Source organism: Cervus canadensis, chromosome 7 (assembly GCF_019320065.1).
Source record: "Cervus canadensis isolate Bull #8, Minnesota chromosome 7, ASM1932006v1, whole genome shotgun sequence".
In the NCBI taxonomy this organism is placed as follows: domain Eukaryota; kingdom Metazoa; phylum Chordata; class Mammalia; order Artiodactyla; family Cervidae; genus Cervus; species Cervus canadensis.
In genome coordinates, this window is record NC_057392.1 from 54,772,153 (window position 1) to 54,790,375 (window position 18,223).

General features: G+C 38.4%; 1 protein-coding gene across 1 annotated transcript in view; it reads right to left on the reverse strand.

Annotated features, from left to right (window-relative positions):
- LOC122444800 (LIM domain containing preferred translocation partner in lipoma) overlaps nucleotides 1–18,223 on the reverse strand; it is a 509,662-nt gene that overhangs the window by 396,766 nt on the left and 94,673 nt on the right. The window contains exon 3 of the mRNA XM_043473440.1: nucleotides 15,924–16,036. Coding sequence (XP_043329375.1) covers nucleotides 15,924–16,036 — 113 coding nt within the window. The remainder of the gene's footprint in view (nucleotides 1–15,923; nucleotides 16,037–18,223) is intronic.

Here is an 18,223-nt window from a genome sequence, read left to right on the forward strand (position 1 = left end):
TTGAAGCCAGGCCTAGAGAATTTTGAGCATTACTTCGCAGTGTGTGAGATGAGTGCAGTTGTGCGGTAGTTTGAGCATTCTTTGGCATTGCCTTTCTTAGGGATTGGAATGAAAACTGACCTTTTCCAGTCCTGTGGCCACTGCTGGGATTTCCAAACTTGCTGGTATATTGAGTGCAGCACTTTCACAACATCATCTTTTAGGATTTGAAATAGCCATCTGGAATTCCATCACCTTCACTAGTTTTGTTCATAGTGATGCTTCCTAAGGCCCATTTGACTTTGCATTCCAGGATGCCTGGTTCTAGGTGAGTGATCACACCATCGTAATTATCTGGGAATTCTTCTGTGTATTCTTGCCACCTCTTCTTAATATCTTCTGTTTCTCTTAGGTCCATCCATACCATTTCTGTCCTTTATCTTTGCATAAAAAGTTCCCTTGGTATCTCTAAAAGTCTAGAGGTGATCTCTAGTCTTTCCCATGCTATTGTTTTCCTCTATTTCTTTGCATGGATCACTGAGGAAGGCATTGTCTCTTTGCTATTCTTTGGAATTCTGCATTCAAATCAACTACCAGTTGGCATTATTCATACGACCCTGTTGGAGCTTAATACATATTTGACTAAAAAACAATGACAATACTGCAATATCCACAAATTAGCATTCATTATAGTGATGTATTATTCTTACCCCTACTGTCACAATTTTATCTGAGCAGAGCTGTTTCTGTCTGGAGATTGTAGAGTCTCTCTTGTTAATGAGGGGTAGTATTTGCTCAGTGGTATCCACATTTCCTCTAGTAAAGTTCACATTACACTTGTCTCAGAGTTCTGATTTTTTAAAGGAATTTCCTATTTGGCAAACACTAGGATAGGAAGCAAATCTCTTTCCAGAAGAAAATCAGGATCCCGCAAACATCTTGGCCCCTTCTGTTTCCTCTCTTCTCAGATGGTCTGGACTCTGGCCCCTCTTCACCATGGTCACGACCATCACCCCAACTCAGGCTCTGGTCTGCTGTGTTGGACTCTTGCAGTCAGCCCCAAGCCATCCTACTATGACCACTTCTGATCAGTCAAGGCTTGCTATAGTATAGAAATTCATCTCATAGAGACCAGGTAATTTTATTCTCTTTCATAAAGTTCTTTATCATTCCCTAATGGTACCTAGCATTGCCTCAGATTAGGAAAATCCCCAAACTGCCACAAAAACAACTAAAAAGAGGTAATTCACTTACTAGAACTTGGTGAGTGGCTGTAAGGCACACAGAAGATGGAGAGAAACTCAGGCAGAAGGGACTGCTTAAACAAAGGGCTGTTAACACTAGGTGTCTCTTTATCTATGTAGTTCAGAGTTCAGCTATCTCCAGGGTAGAAGACCAAGACTCCACTGATGCAAGGGGTCTCCCTCCCCTCCCCCGTCTTCTCTGCCCTGGCTCTCAGGCACCCAGACATATTTTGCCTGCCTTGGTTTTACTGACTCCACTCTCCTCCTCTGCATGAGCCTTTGACATGCATAGTTGAGGTTGAGGAATCTGTGCCTAGTGGGTTTGAGGTTTCATCAAGAGAAAAAGAAGGAACTAATGTGATTGCACTGAGGAACTATTTTCACTACAAAAAATTCCCATATTTTTTTTTCCCTTTTTGGAAATGGCACTAAGGAAACACAAGCCAGACTACCATCAACAGGGCTGTACCTTCCAAACAGTAGCAAGGACTAAAAATAGAAAATTTTGATTTGCTCAAGATGTATATAACTTCCTCTCCCATTTCCTTCCCCTACCACACTGAGCCAGTGCACAGAAACATACTTACTGGACCCTCTGAGTGTTTACAACATCAAAACGGTGACAAGACCATGTGTAATACATACTCCGTAGTGGTTTCCAGAAAATCTGTATTGCCAAGTAAAGGAATGATTCAATCAATCCACAAATATCAACCAAATGTTCCTCAATGAGATAAAGACAATGAGTGACATGGGGATACGAGCAGAGATCCAGACCTCAGACAGTTTCTAAAAGGGAAATAAACAAGAGGATAACAGATAGCTTTAAGATCTGTGGGTCCAGAAACCCCCATTTGGGATGGGGTTTGACGCCACCTCTCCTAACTGTGTCACCTTGGGCATCGATCTAAGAAATCTGGGTGCCCCTTTCCTCATCATAGGGAAAATTATGGATTTTGATCTTTTCAAAGATGAGGCTCTACAAATTATGATGTTAAGTGATTTCTACAGATCTCTCCCATGTCATAATTTGATTCTGGCTCTATGATATAGAGTTTGGAGGCACATGATATATCAGTCTACAAACAGGCCATATATTCAGTGGCAGGAAAATGAAACATAATTAACTGATTTATCCATTAAATGATTCATTGTAGCCTTTACTGTGAACCACATAATACTAGAGACTCTATATTCTTTATCCTGGTCAGTCCTCAAAATATCTGTGATCATTCCCATTTTGCATGTGAAGGTAACTGATAGCACAACTGATAAGCAATAGAACAGAGCTTCCTGGCATTAAACCCTAGGTTAACATTACTACACTACACCACCCAGTCAATAGAGTCATGATGCAAAGAAGGGACAGACTGAGATGAGCTGGCAGTATCAGAAGGTATGAATTGGGCTTTTATTTATTTATTTATTTATTTTTTGATTGGTTGGAGGCTAATTACTTCACAACATTTCAGTGGGTTTTGTCATACATTGATATGAATCAGCCATAGATTTACACGTATTCCCCATCCTGATCCCCCCTCCCACCTCCCTCTCCACCCGATTCCTCTGGGCCTGAATTGGGCTTTTAAAAAATAGGGAGAATGCCTGATCAGCTGGAGATGAGGTTGCTTCAGGTCGCAAGAAAGACACAAGGAAAATTAGCATGGGGAACTGACACTAAGACCACCAGCCTAATAAGAGCAAAGACAGAAAGTGCACAGAGATAAGGTGTACTTTAAAGGATAAAGTCGGTCTTGGAGTATCCTAAAGGAGATCAGTCCTGAATGTTCATTGGAAGGACTGATGTTGAAGCTGAAACTCTAATACTTTGGCCACCTGATGCGAAGAGCTGACTCATTTGAAAAGACCCTGATGCTGGGAAAGATTGAAGGTGGGAGGAGAAGGGGACGACAGAGGATGAGATGGTTGGATGGCATCACTGATTCAATAGACATGAGTTTGGGTAAACTCTGGGAGTTGGTGATGGACAGGGAGGCCTGGCGTACTGCAGTCCATGGGGTAGCGAAGAGTTGGACATGACTGAGCGACTGAACTGAACTGGAGTACTCCAAAAGTCAACCAAGAGAGGAAATTTCATGGGGCATTAAAAAAAAAAAAGCTATAAGAGGAAAATAACATTTTTCAAAGACCAACTGGTTAGGGAAATGTAGCTAGAAGGGAAAAGAAACACAAAGCAGTAAGTCCATTGTGATATGGAGAAGGGATGAGCTAGGACAAGGGAAACAAAGAGACTAGAGGAAATCTGAGAGACATTTGAACCATACATATACATATATATACATATATATGTGTGTGTATGTATATATATATATATGTATATATATATATATATATCAGCTATTGGTGACAAATATATTTAAAAAGCAAGATATTTCAACAGTGACCACAAAGTTTAGAGTTTGTTAAACAAAATATGATGGTACTTGCAACAAAATGGAGGAGGTTTTGGGGGAAGACATGAGTGGAATTTTTGGACCCATTGAATGTGAAAGTGTTCCCTTTGGAAAGATTTTCTATGGATAAATGGCACAACAGTTGTCAAAGAAAGACATAGTGCCAAAAGTCATAACCAGTCCGAGTCCCTCAAAGTTGACTCTGTGGGAGATGTGACTGAAGACAAGTCAAAAGGGAGAACACTGAGTGGGCACCTAAACAATTTGGGACAGAGAGAAAGAAAAAGGGAGTTCTAAGAGAGAAAAGGAATAGTTGCAAATCTAGCAAAGGAACCAAGGAGATTCTTTCTAATAAAAACTGAAGGAGGAAGCAAGGAGGTTCAAATCTTCAAGATTGTTCCTTGCCTGGTAGTGGTAAAAGCACTTCTCAGAAAATTAATAATCATTAGGGAATTTGAAGAGGGGTGGGTAGTGGGTGGCAGATGAATATGAGAGGGTGTCAACTCATTTCAATAGAGTTGACATGACTTAAGTTCATGGTAGGACTGTAACTTAAATCTCAGATAGACACATGGCAGAGGTGAGGGGAGAGAGCCTCATTTGTTAAACCTGTAAGTGTGGAAACACTTCTCTGCAGGAGTTGCCATGTCCCTAAACTTTCTATTCCCACCGGGTAACAGAAAAGAAATAGTAAAGTGGCACTGTATGGCTTTCAATGAGCTAAAAGGAAATGAAAACAACCCAACAGGCACATTTCAATGTACATAATGACTTGATGTCAAATGATAATAAAAATTACAAAGTTCCCTGAATGTGTGTTCCCTGAATGAAGAGTGAAATACTCTTCCAGTTGCTGTATCTTTTATGTAATTGCTTGATCATATCTCAATAGAATATCTGAGTTCAAGCCAGTCAGGTCCCCTATTCTGTTGTGACACAAACCTTCTCAGGTGCACATCTTGGTGCAGTGAATTATGGCTTAGATCCTTACATCTCCGTTCAGGGGACAGGGTGCCATTCTCTTTTCAATATATATCATACATCAAATGTATCATTGAAGGACATTCTGCTGGCCATTGCTCTAGATGTATAATTTCTAACAGAGTTAAAGCTCAAGGATGTTAAAATAATGTTAGGAAAAATAGATATTTTTAATTACTTCAAATGAGTTGTTTTCATCTGACTTTCAAAAAAAAAACAACAGAATATGAGAGACAGAGAATTATCATTACTAGTACTGTGAATGAAAAAAAATTGAAATTTGGCTTAGAGATGATCTGCCCCATACATATCCCAAATCATACATCATCTGGATCTGTCATCTACAGGTCAAAACAGTAGATAGGCTTAGGATAGGCACAGATTCTCTTAAGCACTACAGGGAATGAAACAACTATTGAGAAAGGAGGGGGTATTTGAGCTCTTGCTCCATTTCTTTAAAATATTTAAAATATATATTTTATTTTATTTTATTTTTGGCAGATGATGCTGTGGGTGGAGTCTTATAAACCAAATCCTTTACCTCCAGTAAAGTTGTTGTTATCATTAAGTCACTGAGTCATGTCCTATTCATTCAGACCCCGTGGACTGTAGCCCACCAGGTTCTTCTATCCATGGAATTTCCCACGTCAGAATACTGGAGTGGGTTGCCATTTCCTTCTCCAAGGGATCTTCCTGACCCACGGATCAAACCATGTCTCCTGAATTAGCAGGCAGATTCTTTACCATTGGACCACCTGGGAAGTCCTTAGATTTCTTGCAAAGTGAAACCTCTCTTGTTTCACCCTCACCACTCATTTTTCTAAAAAAACTACTACAGAAACATTACACCAGGTACCGCCAATTTTACTTTTTTCTATAGTAATACAAATTGACATCTTTCCTGAAGTTTATTGGCAAAATAAATATAAGAACAATCAAAAAATCTGGAAATGATTCCATTTTAAAGGTCTACAAGCAGCTTTCCTATATTTTAATGTCAAAGTATGATCTTCAATCAGTAAAGATACAGTTTTTAAAAAGATGAAGACAATACTGCAAGAGAAGATTCTACAAATGAACTCAAAAGAACACAGGCTAACAATTAAAGTTCTGAGAGGAACATGACAATTTGTGTTCTGTGTCCTTCACTGGAAAACAATATAAAGGAAGAGTAATAATAAAGCAGTGATGCCAAAAGAGAAAGAAATGGGCTGGCACAATTTAGAAGAATGTAGGGTCTCATCCCTGCCAAGACACTTAATACCTTGGACGCCTGAGATATTACTTAATTCTCTGAGCCTCAGTCCCTTCCCTAGCACAAGGCAGACAATCATCCCTACCCTTCCCCTTTGTAAGTTATTTAAAGGTTCAAGTTAGATAAATTATATGAAAGTCTTTCATTAAAAATAAAACTCAATGTCAATTTTTGAATTTATCAAATTTACAGAGTAGGAGCCTTGGACAGTTCAAACTCACAGAAGTCAAAGAAAAAATAATGATAATTATAACTTAACCCCTTAAGGATTCATGTAAGTATTGCATGCAATACCAAATTTTTAGTTTTAAATAGCTGACTTTTGAATCTCCAAATCAGCTATGCAAAGAAACTCTCCCTAAAACATCAGCACTTCAAAAACAAAATATGAATTAATGCCCTTGGTTTTTGGTTTTGGCATCCTCTCTTCCCACTTTTACCCCTTCTTTCAGATCAAGTTGTTGTGTGCTCATGTTGAGTGGATTATGTAAATTACAAAGGAACTAAAGGATTTGTGAGCCCAATAGGGCTTCCTTACCAAATCCATGGATAAGAAGTACATGGTACAATTGGTGAGGGGATTGTAAGGCAATATGCTAGGATGGAAGATATACTTATTTCCACTAAAGAATTACAGTGAAAGCTATCTTGGTGGCCCCTGGCCAATGGCCATGAACACATACTGTTGGTGACTTTGGCTGCTTTTTTGAGAATTTAAAATGATCTGCCTTCTCTCATTTGCTGGGAACTGATACTAAGCCAAGAGGCTTAAGAGTTCCCAAAATGCATTTTGTTTTTGTTTTTATCCATTTAAAAATAAATCATTGCTTCCATGACACTTGTCATGAAATCTAAACAAGCTGCCTCAATTCTCTAAGCCTTAATGTTTTTGTATTTGTTAAATGATAAGTGTGCTATTCTTACTTGTGAAGATCAAATTCAATAATATAAAGTATTTTGCAGTTTGTAAACAACTACGAAGTTATAAAGAGCTAATATTTTCTCACTAAGGGGATGAATTTTAGAGTTACAAGAGATCTAAGGTTATTTAACACAATCACTCATTTTGAAGAAAGAGCTTGTGGGAGCATTTCATAAAATGCCTTAAAATCTCCAAACACTTAACAGCAAGTGATGGCATCACTAGTGAACCTTAGAGAGGTGTGGTACAAACCAAAGGACAGCAATAACTATGCCAGAACTCAGCACAGAGGCCACTTAGCCCAGAACAGTCTGACAGTAACAGCATCAATGGTAAATACTTACTAAGTCCTATGCTATGTCAGGCTCCTATGATATTCTCTATGTAACTTCACAACAAGCCAAAGAGATAAGCACAACAATAATTCCTATTTTACAGATAAGCAAACAATGGCAAGAAAAAAAAGGTTAAATAGCATGATGGTAGCCACATAGCTAGCGAGTGGGGAGTTAAGTCAGGTACTCTGGATCAGCACTCACAGTGTTCACCATCATACCATGTTTTCCCTGAAGCTTTACTTGGTCCAGATGATGCAGTCAGAGAGGGTTTTCCTGGCATCCTCAAGGGCAGCAGGGTGAGTTTGAGACAAATAGCAAAAGGTAGCAATATCTGATCTGACTTCAAACTGCCATGATAAAAAGGGTTGAGGGTGTGGGGGAACTTCTTGGGAAGGAAGTTTGGGGTACATGATGAAAGCCAGACAAAACAGCAGTGAAATCACTTAATGAGTTCATTCTTTCTAATAAAAGGTACTTTGCCACAACCCCTGACACTTCTGGTGACATAGTCATTGAAAGGCATGAATGGGGAAATAGGGAAGGGGGAAACTGAGAACTCTAGCAGAGACGCAGAAGGGCTGTCCACAGCCTGTTGCTGCCCATATTGGATATATATGTACAATACGTAAAACAGGGGCTTTGCCACCTGCCATGGACCTTTAACACTGATAAATAGCCTTGATGCTTGCTGTTCTCTCTTGGCATGTGTCTCTAAGGGAAACCCACTCCCTGCCTGCCTCCCCTAATTACACACACACAGTGACAACTTGCACACAAACCCTGTGGCTGCCCTGACGTTTAAAGGACTATATGCTTCTGGTCTAGATAAAGGATTAAGTTTGAGTGGAAGCTAGCTAGGTCTACCAGAACAGGAGATTCAGAGCCACTCCCAACCACATTTTCTCCCTAAATTCAGGTGCAAGTAGCATTTATAATTTGAGAATACATCATCACCACAAAAATTAAAAATAAAGAAAGGATGCAAGCAATAAGGATTCTTCCATATGGTAGAACTATTGAAAAAGAATACTGATATGAAGAACAGAAAAAAATCCAAAACTATAAAATAGGAGTTCCATAAGGAAGAAAAAGGCAAATGAAAAAATTAAAACTCATTTTCCCAATGTCACAAGAAAATCTCCCTTAGCTAAATAAAAACTTGACTCCTCAGATGAGATTCAATGAATACTAAGTAGAAATAATAGGGCGAGGGTGAGGGAAGCTGTACCTAGAAATATTGAAGTAAAATTGTTGAATCCCACAAATACAACTTACAGATCAAACAATAAAAAGTTACTAAATTGGAAAAAGAAACAGACTTACATCAGATTTCTCATCTGCAACAATAAAGGCTAAATGACACAAAGCAATAGTATAGAAATCTTTGTTGAACATTGAGGTAAAGGAATTGGAGCCTAGAATTCTACTTGAAGCCAAACATTTACTTAACCATGAAACTGAAAGAAAAAAGGCTTCAGAAAATTTATCACCCATGCAGCTTTTCAAAAAAAGAGAAAAAAATTGATAAAATACAAGAAGAAGAAATTAAAAAAGAAAAAGGATGATGAATTCAAGAAAAAAAGAAAAAGTAAAAAAGAAACAATGCAAATAACAAAAGCAATAGTCTATTAATAATGCAGTGGTACAATTTAATGTGAGAAATGGTTCTCTTAAAAGAGGTGTTATAAAGTTTAAAATTTGCAACACATTCGCCAAACATCTAATAATAATTTAAATGAGACAGTGCTCAAACTTCTTACAGCCCCTATGTCGGGGGTGGGGCATATATGCATATCATAATTTTTCCTTGGTAGAGAAACATGTTTGAAAACATTTAATCCATGTTAATGTTATTTGATTTATTTACATGACTAGAAGAAAAAAACATGTTCTACTTTTTAGACGGAGAAAAAACAAATATATTTCAGCTTTGAAGGAATCACTAAGATTCTTGATGGGAAAGACAAAATGGGTTAAAAATCTCTACTGACTCAGAAAGAACCAACTGAAGTTTCACTTAATTTGGGCAAAGGAAATTTTCTGAAATATGCAAACATTGTAAATTACTCTCTATAAAGGCACTGAGGAGCTAAAGTAAATCTAATCTCATTGGTTATCTCAACACACAACAGAACTGACCGCAACCAGTTTCCCTGTAAAATTTTTCTTGTCCATTGATCAGCCAACCCCTCACTGCTGAATGCATGCATGTGTCCTAGATTATTTCAAGGGAGCAGCAGCAGTGGAAATGGGGTTGCCAGGGGTAAATGAGTGTGTGTATACACATACTCCACTGTTGATCCCAGGGAAAGCGTTTACCTTTTTAAATAGATTCTTCAAAAAAACAACAAAGAGAAACTATGGCATTCCATGAAAAGGGTCAAATTACTCGAGTGAAATACTGGAATACTCCCCATCGACTCTCATCTGCTACTTTCAAAGAAGTTTTTATAAGTCTAGCCACCAAAAATATCGCTCTTTTCTCATCTGAATACCCAATCAGAGGATGATTCAGAGCGAAAGGAAAACAGAAAAACCTCTGACATTCGCTTCTAGAAAGTCACACCGACCTGAGCCTGTAGCATACCTCAAGAACCCACCAGCCCTGCTAAACATCCACTGACCTACATGTATGGACCTTAAAAGGAGGAGCCCAAATCAAGCCGCTCCTCCTGCTGCTGTTGCCAGGGTCGCAAACAATCCTACAAATCAACTAGGGCCCCTCGCTAACCCAAGGCCCAAAGGAACAAGACAAAGGGCCAGGAATAAATAAGCATCTCAGTCACTCCTCTGGTATCTTTCCATGGATCAAGATATCTTATATCCTCACTACACAGGAAGGATAAGCACCTCAGAGTGGATTAAAGCTTTTGCTGACCATTTTGGTTTTGCTCTGGCAATACTGCATCTCTACTCTTAATTTTTATAGGTGGGATCTCCTTTTACACCCAGACTCTTCCTTCCTCACCCAACTTCCAAGCAGCAAAAGGGATGCCCTCTGTGATAAGGTATGTCCAAATCATATAAAGTAAGGCCTGCTGCCTATTTCTGTGAACTCATGAATGAACGTGCCCCCAGCTGGGGGCCTGAGTTCTCTATGTCTACAAGTAAAATTCTGGCATTCCATACTTATGATCATGATAGTACAAGTCTAAGGGTCCCAAGACACCCAGTTAGTGTGTGTGTGTGCTCAGTCATGTCCAACTCTTTGAGGTCACATGGACTGTAGCCCACCAGGCTCCCCTGTCCTTGGAATTTTCTCAGCCAAGAATACTGGAGTGGGTTGCCATTTGCAACTCCAGGGGATCTTTCCAATCCAGGGATCGAACTCGAGTCTCCTGAATTGGCAGATGGATTCCTTATCACTGTGCCATCTGGAAAGCCCTGAGTGCCAGTTTATTTTAGGATAAATGAAATATATAAAATTGGTAAGTAGATAAATGACTACAATCCACTGCTTACCCTATACATCATGAGCTTTGAAATTGTTTTCACAAGAGTTGGAATGAATTGGCTTACAAACTTTTGGACACTGATTTTAAGATAAAACCATAAAGCATTTCAGAAATTTCTTCAGAAACAGACTTGCAGATGAAGAGTACTGACCTAGGATTGCCAAGGAAGGTGGGAGGAGGGTGGGGAAGGAGGTATTCAGAGTTTATGATTAGCAGATGCAAACTATTATATATAGAATGGATAAAGTATTACCGTATAGCACAGGAAACTATATTCAATATTCTGTGATTACCCATAATGGGAAATAATATGAAAAAGAATGTCTATATATACACACATATATATATAAACAACTGAATCACTTTGCTGTACAGAAGAAATTAACACAACATTATAGATCGACTATACTTCAATAAAATAAATTTTTTAAAAAATTACAATTATTTTTTAAAAAAGTTTCTCTCTTCATTCTCTTTTCAACAAACTCTGGGCATTTCCCACAAGTTCAGTGAACAGCTCACATGACAATGTTTTCACTGTCTCCTCAGAAAAGTAACCTCTCTCAGGAGTTTTATGGATCACCCTCTTTAGACAGACACCACTTATTTCTCTCCTGATCTGACAGTTCCTTTGAATGTGCATCATTTTCTAAGAGGGTAGAAAGAAAATTGGTGTGAGGAAATCATAAAGGAAGAAATTTCAGTTCAGTAACAGAAGACACTTTCAATACCTGGAGTAACAAGCAGTGGACAACACAGTCCGTTTTCTGAGCCGGAGGGGCTGGAGTTACCCTAGCAAAGGTAGCCATCTTGCCTGAATGAATGGAAAAGGTGATGGGAACTGGAAGGGTAAAAACCCCAGATAACAGGCACATAAAAGCAAGCCACGGTCTAGGTCACAGAGAGAGACAGGGTGAGGAGGTGTCAGCTGTCATGAAGAAAAGCCAAGTAAAGATGTCATAAAAAGAGGAAGTTAAATATCAGGTATGCGTGTGTGCTTAGTCATGTCCGATTCTTTGCAACCCCACGGACTATAGCCTGCCACACTCATCTGTCCATGGAATTTTCCACGCAAGAATACTGGAGTAGGTTGCCATTTCCTCCTCTAAGGGACATTCTAGACCCAGGGATCCAGCTCACATCTCTGTGTCTCTTGCATTGGCAGGTGGATTCTTTACCAACTATACCAGCTGGCAAGCCCCAGAAATGTCAGGCACCTGAACTCAAAGCCATCAGGTATCAGCAGCCTGAGGAGCTAAAGGAAGTCTACGGGACAACTCAGCTACTTGCACAGAGCTTCCCACAAGGGCAACAAGTTTTGTCTGATGGTATACTAAAAGCACCACTTGGCATCCAGCAACAGACCTGGTGATATCAACCTTATATTTAAAATAATGACAAACACCTGCAATGATTTCAGAATATTCTTCAAAATACTCTGAATTCTTTTTCTTGTTACTTTACTACCTAAAAATCCATTCTGCCATCTGAAAATTAAGATGCTAATTAACCATCAAAGTTCCATTAAATTGAAATTGTTTCCAAGAATCCTTCCTGCATATCTCTAGTCATAGTTAATTTATTTCCCCCACCCTGTACCACAACATAAGACTTAGATTGTGCTTCTGATCAAAGCATGGTGACTAAGTAATAATTTACCACGAAACATCTTAATTTAGAAGTTGTGTATATATGCATCTCCCTAGTTGGAATCAGAGGTTGTAACTCATCCATCCATCCCTTAGCCATCAAAATTGCCTTAGCTATAACAGCTACCCATAAACATTTTGTTACATTGAAAAAAAAAAAAACTAGGAGATTCAAACAACAGAAAGGCACTCAAGTTATGATCTCTAATTCCTTTGCAAGTCTGAAATTCTATCACATATTCTCTTTTTCAAACTACTCTAAACAACAGTCTACACCTGCCCATTGGATGGCTAAAATAGGAAGTAATTATCAACTGTGGCATCAAGTCAAACAAAGCTAACAGTCCCAAGGTTGAGACTCAGGGCATTAGACCAATGAAGCCAAGCCCTACGCCCTTGTGTATATGTCTGACATATAGAAGGTATTCAGTTTATCATGAATGGATGAAAACCAAACAAATGAAGGAAGTGACTGTAAATGGTCACCCAAGCCTTACAGGCAACTGAGCTCCAACTGATTCTTACATAAAAAAGAAAATTTCTCACTGACTTTTCAAGATTCATCTTTTCCCATAACATGAGAACTCTTAAAAAAAGAATTCTTGACACTAAATATTCACCTTTTGCAAAGGGAAAATTAAAAAAAAAAATTACAGCCTTCTATCAGAAATCTGGAGAGAAGAAAAATGCCAATACCACCTCGTCTTTCCAAACAAAGGCATGTTACCTGTTCTTCTGAACCTTAGATACTTGAATAGGCTATAACCAGATGCCTGGCACCAGGATTGGACTCAATGATCTCTTAGGTCCCTTTCAGCTCTGAAAATCTTATAATTCTTATAGTCACACTTAGTACTTTTGGCTCTGACCTGAAAATTTGGCTGGAAACATAAACAGACTTCTACACAAAAACACACATTTACCAGCTATAATTTCAACTTGACAACAGGAGTTTTCACCATCAGCCGAGAGAAAAAAGTGCAAAATTTTCTCTGGTGATTCCATTACTCTAAGCTCCACTGTAGCTCAAGTAGGAAGTTGGGGCAAATTGGCCAGAGTGGGGCCAAACCTCTTATCACATCACACACCACCACACAAGGAAAAGACACGCCTGCCTTCTTTTGAGCTTGCCGACAATCTTCCATATATTCAAGAACATGCCTTTCTCACCAGATCTGCCCTTTTCCACTTGACAAACTCTGTTTTATTTTTTATCCTTCTTCCTTCTGTCTTACAGAGAATATAAGCCAACATGGCAACAGGCTCTTTGTTTATTTCTTTCTTTTTCAAAAACAAAGTCACAGCTTGGATACAGTTAGCAGGACAAGATCCATATAGAAAAAGGCTTTTCTAATTTATGAAAGCCCCATGTTCAAATTTTTCTCAATGAAACCCTTTGACAAACCTTATTATTATTCCTGCCTTTGTTATTTTTATATTGTGATCATTATAACATCAAAATATCTGTACAATCATTATAATTTAGTACTTTCTAATCCATCTGTATTTCATTCAATTATTAGAGACAGATATACAGTTATCTTATTTTTAATTAAGAGGAAAAGGGCCGTAGGATGACCCACTCAAGATCACGGGACAAGAATAAGCTGCCCAACTAGTACCAAATACAAGTCTTCTACAAAGTCAAGCAAACTTCAGAACTCAGGATTTTAAATGCTTACAAAATAGTTACATAATTATTCAAGACAGAATATAAACTCAATAAAGTGTTAAAAGTGTTCAAATGTATAAGTAAAACAATATGCAAAGAATAGCTCTTAGTAACACGTAAATTTCATAAGGGTAGAGCCCTGTCTTTTTTTGCTATAGAATCCCTAGTGTTATAAAGGTTTGTACACAGCACCCAGAAATTTTTGTTGAATGAATGAATCACATCTACCTTTGTCTCCCCCAGAATGAAATTTAGGAGAGAGTCATATAATGAACTGAACTAGTTAAGCAGTTACTTTCTATGGCTTTTCCTCTTTACAATTTATTGTGAGAAACCTTAAATATATACAAAGACAGAACAAATAATGAATTAAATCTCCCTACATCCAACAATTATCAATTCATAACTAACATTTTCTCACCTGTATTCGAACTCAGTAGCTCCCTACTCTTATGATTTGTCTTTTTTAATTGGAGTTGATCTGCACTGTCGTGTTAGTTTCAGTTGTATAGCAAAGTGTGTCAGTATACATATACATATACCTAACATCCCAGCAGTGCTGTACTGAATATGGCTGGCCATACACATATACATAGACAGTATACATATACCTATATCTAGCATCCCAATAGTACTGTACTGAATATGGCTAGCCATATACATATACAGATACAGTATACATATACATATGTCTAGCATCCCAACAGTATTGTACTGAATATGGCTAGCCATATACATATACAGTATACATATACATATAGCTAGCATCCCAACAGTGCTGTACTGAATATGGCTAGCCATATACATATATAGTATACATATACATATATCTAACATCCCAACAGTGCTGTACTGAATATGGCTAGCCATATACATGTACATATACAGTATACATATACATATATCTAACATTCCAACAGTATTGTACTGAATATGGCTAGCCATATACATGTACATATACAGTATACATATACATATACCTAACATCCCAACAGTACTGTACTAAATATGGCTAGCCATATACATATACATAGACAGTATACATATACATATATCTAGCATCCCAACAGTATTGTACTGAATATGGCTAGCCATATACATGTACATATACAGTATACATATACATATATCTAACATCCCAACAGTATTGTACTGAATATGGCTAGCCATATACATATACAAATACAGTATACATATACATATATTTTTAGAGTCTTTTGATTTTAAAGCAAATGCCAGGCACTATTCCATATCACTCACCAATCTTGCTGACATTTCTCTAAGAAATAAGGAATTTTTTCTTTTATATATCTGTAGTAACATCACCATCCCTAAAATTATGACATAAATATTATATGACATTATTATTTAGCTTTCCTTCCTGAGATAACTGGTATTTAACTGCTTAAACAGTGGCAGTTGGTCACCAGTAGCCCTATGTGATCACAGGCTGAGAACTTTCATTGTTGCTTCTGACTCCAAACCTGGGTCACTATGCAGTGCTGATGCATATTACTTCCAAACAGTCAGTTCACACTATATGCATTCCTGACCTCATTCAGAAGAGGAAACCCTAAGAATTGTTGCTGTTGCTTTTGCTAGAAAGATGCTGCTGACCAATTAGTACCCACAGTGACTAACAGAACTTTAAAATACCAGTCTTACTCATTTAGAAAGCAAATGTCAGTGGACACAGAACAAAGGCAATAAAAAGCATGGTTGTGTGTCCCCAGGATAACAAGAAAAAGTGAAATTCTCAGATGGCATTCCTAAAGAATGGCTTTCAGTTTCGAAATAAAATTAGTAGGTAAAAGGATTTCCAGGGCTTCAGTGTATAAGACAGCAGAACTCTGAGAAGCTCGAACTGGGCAGTTGGCATTAACGTGCCTTAGTGCTTTGTGAGATATCAAACTCTCTGTAGGCTCTGGATAAGTATTTATTTGCCACAGAAACAACCTCAGAATTCACGATTCCTAGCAGTACTTACAAACATGACTTCAACCACAGCTCTTACCTGTCCCCTGAAAGCACCATCATCAAGGGGCGGGGGAGGAGGGAAGTTTCCGGAGCCTGATGGAATAGCACTGGAATCATCAAGAGGTGGAGGTGGGGGTGGAAGAAAATCACCTACAGAAAAGAAATACACATGAAGTTAACATGGGTGCAATTTTACAGAACTCTTTTTACAAAACACAGACAGCCCACAACTTATGATGGTTCCACCTGTAAGTACTTGACTTTGCCATGGTGTAAAAGCAACAGGTATTCAATAGAAAATGTACTTTGAATTTTGCTCTATTTCGGCCTAGGTATATGCAGTACAGTACTGTTGGGATGCTAGGCAGGGCAGCAAACAGCTCCCAGTCAGGCAGGTGATGGCCAGGGTGAACAACCAATACACTTACAACCATTCTGTACCCTCATAACCACTGTGTTTTTCACTTTCAGTACACTGTCCAGTAAATGACCTAACATACTCAACATTTTACTATAAAATAGGCTTTGTGTTAAATGATTTGGTCCAATCATATGCTAAATTTAAGTGTTCTGGGCATACCGAAGGTACGTGAGGCTAAGCTATGATGTTTGGTATGTTAGGTGCATTAAATGCATGTTCCACTTGATATTTCCAACTTACAGTGGGCTTTTCAGGATGTAATCCCATCATAATTAGAGGAAGATTTGTATTAGCTGGTATCTGACTGCTTTGTAATTGGCTTTGACACATAATTTTTTGTCCTACATAGCATTATTCCCTATCTTACTTCTCCTCAGTTTAATCAGCAGCCTTAACTGTCAGAAGAATGACGACCAGATGTAACACATAGAAGTGATGTAAAGCTAGAGTAGAAGGATCGGGTACATTCAGCCAGGGCAGGCAAGTTGCTTGCGGTGGTGCATTACTGAAGGGTATGAGATGTGTTGTTTGTTCTCAATATATTTTCAGTCAACTAGAGGAAGAAAAAAATGTATAAATAGGTAAGATAATACAAGATGCAATTTATTAAGAATCTACAGGCAAACTCTTCTGGAATTTAAGATAAAGGAAAGTTCAGTTTGAGGAACAAGGAATCTGTGCTGGCCAGATGGCTCAGTGGTAAAGAATCCACCGGCCGATGCAGCAGATGAAGGAGACATGGGTTCAATCCCTGGGTTGGGAATCTCCCCTGGAGCAACCCACTCCAGTATTCTTACCTGGAAAATCCCATGGACAGAGGAGTCTGACGGGCTATAATCCATGGGAACGCAGAAGAGTCAGTCACGACTGAGTGCTCACACACACATGCACACAGAAGAGGGACTTGCCCTGCAGCCCAATGATTAAGACTCTGCACTTCCAGTGCAGGGGGCGCAAGTACAAGTCCTGGTCCTCGAACTAAGATCTCACATGCCACATGGCACAAAAAATATATATAAATAAATAAAAATAAATAAACTGTCAATGAACATTATGATGTACAGCATAAGTTCATGTTAGGCAGAAAGAAAGGAAAATAAAAGCATAAAGGTTAGAAAAAATTAGGGCCTAGAAAATAAAGAGCAAATTATCATATAGCATAAAGATAGGAATGTAAATAACATTGTGCTGTGTTGTACTTAGTCGCTCAGTTGTGTCCAACTCTTTTGTTACCCCATGGACTGTAACCCATCAAGCTCCTCTGTCCATGGGGATTCTCCAGGGAAAAATACTGGAGTGGGTGGCTATGCTCTCCTCCAGAGCATTTTCCCAACCCAGGGATCAAACCCAGGTCTCCTGCATTGTAGGCAGATTCTTTTACCATCTAAGCCACCAGGGAAGTTCAAGAATATTGGAATGGGTAGCCCATCCCTTCTCCATGGGATCTTCCAGACCTAGGAATTGAACCGGGGTCTCCTGCATTGCAGGTGGATTCTTTAGCAGCTAAGCCATCAGGGAAGCCTGTAAATAAGAGTAGTAAGTCATAAAAATTGGAGCAGTATGAAAATAAGCTTTTAAGTGTGTTCTGCAGCTGACTAAGAGTTTGAATTTTATCATGCATGCAGTAAGGATCCATTAAGGATTTCTGAGAAGGAAACACTTCTAAGAATGTGATTTACTAAAGACTAATCTTAAAGTGTGTGCAGGACAGATTGGGAGAAATTGTAATAAGAAACATCCAATTTGGAGATCTATGTACTATCCAGCTTTAGGATACTAGGAAATCCAACATCACTATGGGTTAATGGTACAGAATCTTTTTAAATACTTTTTGCAAGAAACTATATTAAAAAAAGAAAACTTTCATTTAAAAAAAAATTATATGTCCTTTTCCTTATAAAAATGACCTTTGTGAA